The 7,453-nt window shown below is 37.2% G+C and overlaps 2 protein-coding genes across 2 annotated transcripts in view; one reads left to right on the top strand and one right to left on the bottom strand.

Annotated features, from left to right (window-relative positions):
• LOC129320381 (two-component response regulator ARR18) overlaps positions 1 to 3,284 on the top strand; it is a 3,827-nt gene extending 543 nt beyond the window's left edge. The window contains exons 2-6 of the mRNA XM_054965807.1: positions 356 to 508; positions 733 to 1,140; positions 1,239 to 1,315; positions 1,436 to 2,650; positions 2,983 to 3,284. Coding sequence (XP_054821782.1) covers positions 356 to 508; positions 733 to 1,140; positions 1,239 to 1,315; positions 1,436 to 2,650; positions 2,983 to 3,054 — 1,925 coding nt within the window. The 3' untranslated portion in view covers positions 3,055 to 3,284. The remainder of the gene's footprint in view (positions 1 to 355; positions 509 to 732; positions 1,141 to 1,238; positions 1,316 to 1,435; positions 2,651 to 2,982) is intronic.
• Positions 3,285 to 4,438: 1,154 nt separating this feature from the next.
• On the bottom strand, positions 4,439 to 7,005 carry LOC129320400 (uncharacterized). Its single transcript, XM_054965835.1, has 3 exons — positions 6,653 to 7,005; positions 5,646 to 5,669; positions 4,439 to 5,014 (listed from the first exon to the last, which is right to left on the bottom strand). Exons 1-3 carry the CDS (start codon positions 6,999 to 7,001, stop codon positions 4,713 to 4,715), a joined length of 675 nt encoding a protein of 224 aa, XP_054821810.1. The 5' UTR covers positions 7,002 to 7,005; the 3' UTR covers positions 4,439 to 4,712.
• Positions 7,006 to 7,453: the final 448 nt, after the last annotated feature.

The following is a 7,453-nucleotide window of genomic DNA, read 5'->3' as shown; positions in this document are numbered from 1 at the left end:
GTCCAGCAAATTCCAGTTTTCATTGTATGTTCTGTATATATTAGTAGCGTTCAATTATAAGTTTTTTTATTTTTGAAGCTTTGGTCACTCTATTATCGATTTCCAGTTTGAGTCCCATATTTTCTGAATAATAATCTTAACGGGCCCGTTATGATTTCTGCTGAAAGTAACATTTTTTTTCTTTAAATTTCAATTCTCCTCCCAGACATAATTTTGCGCTGTTACATCAATATCACAACTATTGGCACTTATCTGACTAGGCTATGATTAGTAGATCTACTTTCTGAGTCCTTGACTTGTTTGGCCTTGAAGCCATTGACTTATCTGATAATTTGATTTATGGTTAATGTTGCAGTTACTACAACTAATCAGGCGGTTAAGGCTTTGAAACTGTTGAGGGAAAACAGAAACAAGTTTGACCTCGTCATTAGTGATGTAAGTATGCCAGACATGGATGGATTTAAGCTCCTTGAGCTAGTGGGACTTGAAATGGACCTGCCAGTCATCAGTAAGCTCAATCACATTTTACCCTTGACATAAACTTAGATTTGTTTGTGTTTCTTTATGTTTTTGGTTGGTAACTGAAGACAGTTTTAAACCTTCAATTTTGTCATCATTGCTGTTATTATTATGTACTGCAGCTGAAATAACGAGAGAGATTTTCTGCAAATTAAGGGATAAATTGTTTGACTGACATGAACCCTGCTGTTCTGACTTTGGATGTTGATCCAGTGTTGTCCGCTTATAGTGATACAAGGCTTGTGATGAAGGGTGTTACCCATGGTGCTTGTGACTATTTACTGAAACCTGTTAGACTGGAAGAGCTTAAGAACATATGGCAGCATGTGGTTCGAAGAAAGAAGTTTGATGGCAAGGATCAGAATAAGGCTTCCCAGGTGGAAAAGGCAAGCAATATGGCTGAGGAAGGAAATCCAGGCTACACTTCAGAAAATAATTCTGATCAAAGTAAAAAGCTGGGTAAAAGGAGGAAGGACCAAGGTGAGGATGAGGAAGAAGATGGTGAAGACAATGCACAAGAGAACGAGGAGGACCCATCAACACAGAAGAAGCCGCGTGTCGTTTGGTCAGTCGAGCTGCACCGGAAATTTGTTGCTGCAGTTGATCAGCTTGGTCTTGAAAGTGAGTTAATGTGACCTGGCTCTTAGAAGTTAGCAGTTTGATATCTATAATGATTTGTTATACTTACAGGGTTAAGGCTTATTCACCTGTTATTGCAGAGGCTGTTCCGAAGAAAATTCTTGACCTGATGAATGTTGATGGGCTTACAAGGGAAAATGTGGCAAGCCATCTACAGGTATAAGTTCTACAATCTTTCATTTTGTGTTTGCTCCTAGGTTAAATGAGAACAAGCTTTTGAGTGAATTCAATACTTGATATTTATTTGACTTCAGCTCACTATCATTTCGTGTTACAGAAATACAGGCTCTATCTTAAAAAGGCAACTCAACAAGCTAAAATTGTTGCTGCGTTGGGTGGTGATTCATCATACTTGCGGATGGGTTCATTGGAAGGATATGGAGAATTTCGCTCCTTGTCTGGCACTGGACGGCTCTCATCAACATTTGCATCTACTGGAATTTTAAGTAGACTGAACTCTCCAACTGGTTTGAACTTGAGAGGAATAGGTTCTTCTGGACTGATCCAGCCTGGTCAGTCTCAAAACTCAAGCTTGGCCACAAACACACTTGGAAATCTTCAGCCATCATCTATCTTGTCTGCAAACTCAAGTCTATTTCAAAGCATCCCAACACCAATAGAATTTAGTCAATCTCAACGTAGCAACTGTGCCACTGGTATTAGGCAATTAAGTTCAATGGATGATTCAGGTGGTTTTGCAGCTGGATTCCTAGACAGTAGAGCTACTGTTGGTAGTGCAAGCAATTCGGTACCGTGTGTCTCAAGCAATCATTTGATGTTAGCCGGAAGCTCACAACAATCTCAAAATGTGGGAGATTTCAGAAACCAATCTTCTTTTGGAGCTGCTCCTTTGAACTCAGAAACTCTAGACATTTGTGGTTCCAATTTGTTGGACCATGCACGATGCAATGAAAGTTGGCAGGGTGCTGTTCAGTTATCTAAATTTCCCTCTAATTCTTTGCCACTAAATGAGACTTTCACTAATGATCAGCTGCCTTCTAGCAGCTTAAATGTTTCTTCCTCCAACACTTACATCAGAAACAATGCAGTGGATTTTTCCTCTGCTGTTCCGCTGGATGATCTTAGAGGTCAACTACAAAGTCAAGATGGTTTGATTGGGAATGTGGTTCAGTCTTCAAGTTACGCGTCAAGGCAGAACTGGGAACTGCATAAGCAGGACTACAACCAAAACATGAACTGCAATTTCAATATTGTGAATTCACTGGTTTCTTCTAATGAAGTCACAAGTACCTTGGGGCAGAGTTTAAATCAAAATAATTCAACTTGCAGCAGGAGGGTGGATGCATCGTTCATGGACCAATTCTATGTGGCTACCCCATCAATCTCTCAGCTTAACGAGGATGAGAGGTTCTCTTCAGATGTGAGAATGAAATCTACTGATGCATACATGATGGAGCAGATGAAGTCCCAAGATGGTTTCATTCGCGATATTGGATATTTAGATGACATAATGGGTGCAATGGTTAAACGGGTATGATTAAATATCCGGCTTCGTTTTCCTTTTCTTTCATGAGCTCTTCTTGATCCTGTCAAACTTTTTCAAGTAAATTTATTGTATGATTTATTGACTTGCTGCAATTCTTGACTAAAATGTTTGTCCATCAAGTTATCGACCTATGAAGCATTACCACATCATATTTTTGAGCATACTTCTGTAGTTTGATATATGCACTTGATTTCTGTGCGCGCGCGCGTTTTTATAAACATAATCTGCGTTTGGCAATTCTGATGCAGTTTTTGTCTGCTATGAAAGAGGATATATTTGTTTTCCTGTATTAGTTTCATGAGGGCTATATAATGCAGGAGCAAAATGAGATGATAATGATGGATGGAGAGGCGCGATTCGATGCTTACCCGATTGGATCTTGTATCTGAATCTCCAAGAATCTAGTAGCATCTGCATCAGAAAACTCACTCCTCTTTGGGGTCTGTATCATTATGTAATTCCTCTGATCTAATGTATCTAATTTTTTTCTCCTGCCACTAGAGTTTTACTTCTTATTGCAACTGTGGACACGGTTAATGTTATCTTATTCTATATAGCTGCACCGGAATTCTCAGTTGGAGCTTTCGTAGCTATTTTTAAATAATAAATTTAACATAAAGCCTGAAGATTTTGTGTGTGTGTGTGTGGATGAAATATTATTTATCGAGAATTTTTAAAGGTAAATTTTTAAATAAATTTAACATAAAGTCTGAAGATTTTGTGTGTGTGTGTGTGGGGATGAAATATTATTTATCAAGAATTTTTAAAGGTAAAAAAGAAAAAGAAAAGGAAAAATCATAGAACTTGGTCATATAATAGTAAAATAGTAAAATAAAATTGTCATCTATATATATATATATATTAGAGATTTTATTTGAATTCATGTCTTCTCAAGCGCAAAAATCATATCGTACCCTTTCGTCTCTCATCCATAAACTAGAACATAAACAAACGAGGATTGTATTATTTTCATATAGGAGAGAATCTGAATTCGAAGTTACACTTTAAGATTCTTCTGCCGATCCCTGACTACACCCAGAAGCTTCTTAGAAACCAAAACCGGAATGTAGATGGGATTCTTCCTCATACGACGATTTAATGGGTATAGTTATTGGATTTAGATCTAAATTTCGGTACAAAAACAACTATTAAAGAGAATACTTGAATATATTATTCAAGTCCACATCTGGTTGGGTGAATGCATGATCGTTGAAACCTCAAAACGTGTTAAATGTCTGACTTTTTGTTTGATACAATTACACTAAGCAAAGTCATAACCAAACCCACTCATCCACCATAACTGTCAGGCTAACAATTGAAACAGACGAATGCTTTACGTTATATGGCTTGCAATCCAAAATTATTATGCATTTAAAAATGGTTTCGCATTTCCTTGCAAGTTGTACTAATATTCAACTGAGTTAGAAGCTTATATTTTTGTAGCACGGTGATTCTTGTAAACAAGGAGGTTTTATTGTACCTAGTTAATCGCCAGTGCTTATTTATACCTCCATGAACGTTAGTGAAAAGTGTCTTTCTTGTGCCAAAGTTATGCGTATTTTAATAGACTTGTCATCCACGAGGAGAGAAATTCTCAATAACATATAACATACGAAGTGAATGCGCAACTCTATAAACTAAAAAACAAGAAGGAATTTTAATTGGCTTCTTGCACAGTCAACTAGAGTAAGAATTATATGTAAAAAATTATCCAACAGCATGCCAATATATTGAAAAGCAAGTCCTAATTTCAAGTACTTGGCAGCATAGGGAAACCTATAAATAAAATCAAGTCCTTTACCAGATTAGATGCACTGACCACATCATAGTTGGAGATCGCAATAAGGTAAATATTGCTGTTTGTGCATTGCTACAAGTGTAATGAAAATTGATTGATACAAGGTAGAATAAGACAGCAAAATTACAAAAACAGAATAAGGGCAAATTTTTTTTTAACCTAAATCTGTTAAAGACTCAAGATATTTGCTTGCATGCTTGTATAAAAATAATAAGAATAATTAGTATAATATAACCTGAAATCATACATTTATTCTCCTTCCCAGCCCACTTGACGTGCTCGTCGTTCCCACATCAGAGTCATCTTTCTCTCCCGGGTGAGCATGGCCTCGGCCCGCTCTCTTGCCTGTTCACATGTCTCAGTTGCAGCAATACATTTGTCTGCTTCCCTCTGGTACTGGGACGCCACTCGTTTTGCTTCAGCCAAAGTAATGTTCATATGCCGGGCGTGCTCTCCAGCAACAGCCTCTTGCAACTTCAGCTCCTCTGTGAGAAGGTCCACAAACTGCTTCTCCATCTCCTGCTTGAGATCCGGATCATTACTGCCACAGTCTGTTGAGCAACAAAGTTGAAGTCATTCATGTGTCTTGAGAAGTGAAATTAACTTCAAGTTTGATTATAACTTTAGACAACTCATTCTTCAGATGAATGGGTCGCATGATCTTGTATAAGCCGTGGCACCTCTCTCTCTCTCTCAAATCACGACACTGCTTAAAAAAATCATAAATTTGACAAGAACCGGTATGAAGCATCACCTCATGGACAAAGTAACAACATCCCAAATCTAAATTTCTATGTGCGAAAACTGACATGGGGTAGAATCGCCTCATGGACAAATCCAGGCCCCACATCTAAATTTTCACAAAATCTCAGTATTTGCGCAAACAAATACGTGTGGAATTTATGTCTTTCTGACATAACAACTAGTAAACATTTCAAGAGATCCTGAATTTCATATCATAACGGGACTAATTAGCAAACCATAATATGTGACAGCATAAGACTTTTTCCGACGAGCTGTGAAAACTCAGGTTGGCAGGCTAAAATAGCCTTCATTGATCATGAGACATGCGGAATGAAGGACAGAGTTCACATGGTTGGATAACTTAGTAATGCGGAAATTACATAAAAGTATATATTTAAGATAATGACAAGTTCTAGGGCCACCAGAATGAACTCTCACCTGAGACTGAGAGATTGGCCAGCCCTGTGCAGGAACAAAAATGAAAGAAATAAATCAGTACGGATCAGCAGTGAAGCTTTAATAGAACATAAAATTAAATTAGACACATACATTTATAATAATTTACACGTATTAAACAAAGTAATAACTGAAGGCAAAGTTTGAATTAATCTCTATATTGAGAGTCATAAATTTGCAAACATAGAGGATCGAACTCTAAAAAAAAAACAAAGAAAGTAGTAGCTAATGGGGTGCAGAAGCTAGTAAATTAAAGAAATGAAGCCTTCATTTGGTAACACAAGCATGGGGGAATTTCCAAATCATCTATAGTGCCGGAAAAAAAAAACATATTTCAAACTTCAATTATTTAAGATTTGAGACACAACTAATAAGAACTCATAACATTGTAAATTCACCAGGTGGACCAACATGATGCAGAGTTTTTATTTCATAATTAATGTCAGGTAATTTGACCTAGAAAAGGATAAGAAAACGCTGTAAGTTGGAGAGCACGTTTAAAGCAAGTAAGGTCCAAGTGCAGCTTGAGAGTGACTAGGGAGGTGGGGGAGAGAAACACAGAGCAGATACCCCAGATTAAGTTTCAGTGACCGAACCACAGAAATGCATATCCTTTCTTATAATTAATCAAAAAAGAATCTTAGATCATGATTTCTAAATGGGCAAACTGCTCCACTTTCACTCAGACATATTGGTCAACGGAATCTCATTTGTTCATAGTAACAATCACAATTATCAAGCAAAGAAAAATCTGTGAACCCATAACCGGTCATAACAATAGTATAAATGCTAAAACTCCAGATTTTTTTTTTTAAAAGGATTTTTTTTGTCGGTTTTTAGCAAATCCCAGAACCCGACCAACCGATGAACATCTCTGGAACCAGATTCCACTGCCGAAGGACTATTGAAAAACAACAGATCAAACCGCGGAACTAGATTTCCCACAAATCAACAGAAAAGATGAAGAAATGGAAAGAGAAAGCCCTTACCAGGAGCAATCTGGAGGAGGGACAAGGGAGGAGGGCAGTCACAAACGCAAGGAGGGCAAGAGAGTTTGGAATTGCGAAGGTTGATAGTGTTCTTGAATCTCCAGTACAGAGCAGGGCCACACACGGCCAAAGCAGAAGCCACCGCGAAAACCACCAAGCAACACCGCAGGCAAGCTCCGGATCGGCGTGACATATTTCCGGGGAAGTGAGATCTATCTAACCTGCTGAGATGATTGCGAGATTCACCTCTGGGATTTGATATTGAAGGAGTCAGTGTGTTCCCATTAATGAGCTGTCTGTAATGAAAAATGCCCACTGTGACGTCCCACTCCAACTCGCTTTTATTCATTTCCCGTACGTCGTTTACTCACTTCGGTTTGATTGTGCAAATGGACCTAATAGTAATGGCCAATACACTAATTATCGGTTTGCTTAACAATCAGAACTGGGTCTATCCAATTGAGCCCATGCGTTCCTGCAGACTTGCCGAGCCATTGGTTGTGAGATCTATATTTCATTGTTTTTAAAAAATATATATATATAAAATTCAAGAAACATTAATTACTCCCTTCATTTTAAATTATAAAATAATTTTATACAAATTCTTACATGTTTATAGGTTTTATTTATTAAATACACTTAACAACCTATTCCCTCCATCCCTATATATAAGATATTTTTAATTGAATCACGCAAATTAATAAAATTTAATTATTTAATTTGAAAACACAACAAAATTTTAACTCTATCCTTAATTATCGTAAATAAAAATAATTTTTTTTTAAATTAAATTAATGAGAG

Source organism: Prosopis cineraria, unplaced genomic scaffold, assembly GCF_029017545.1.
Source record: "Prosopis cineraria cultivar Desert tree isolate PC_DT_omini unplaced genomic scaffold, ASM2901754v1 PC9, whole genome shotgun sequence".
NCBI classification, from domain to species: Eukaryota; Viridiplantae; Streptophyta; class Magnoliopsida; order Fabales; family Fabaceae; genus Prosopis; species Prosopis cineraria.
This window is presented reverse-complemented; position numbering and strand designations above follow the sequence as displayed.

What these genes read in the sequence shown, in the direction of transcription:
- LOC129320400 (XM_054965835.1), bottom strand. Translation starts at nt 7,001, where the DNA reads ATGAATAAAAGCGAGTTGGAGTGGGACGTCACAGTGGGCATTTTTCAT. An exon ending in CCTCCTCCAGATTGCTCCTG is followed by an intron (nt 5,670 to 6,652) that starts GTAAGGGCTTTC and finishes GTTCCTGCACAG; the next exon opens with GGCTGGCCAATCTCTCAGTC. An exon ending in GGCCAATCTCTCAGTCTCAG is followed by an intron (nt 5,015 to 5,645) that starts GTGAGAGTTCAT and finishes GTTGCTCAACAG; the next exon opens with ACTGTGGCAGTAATGATCCG.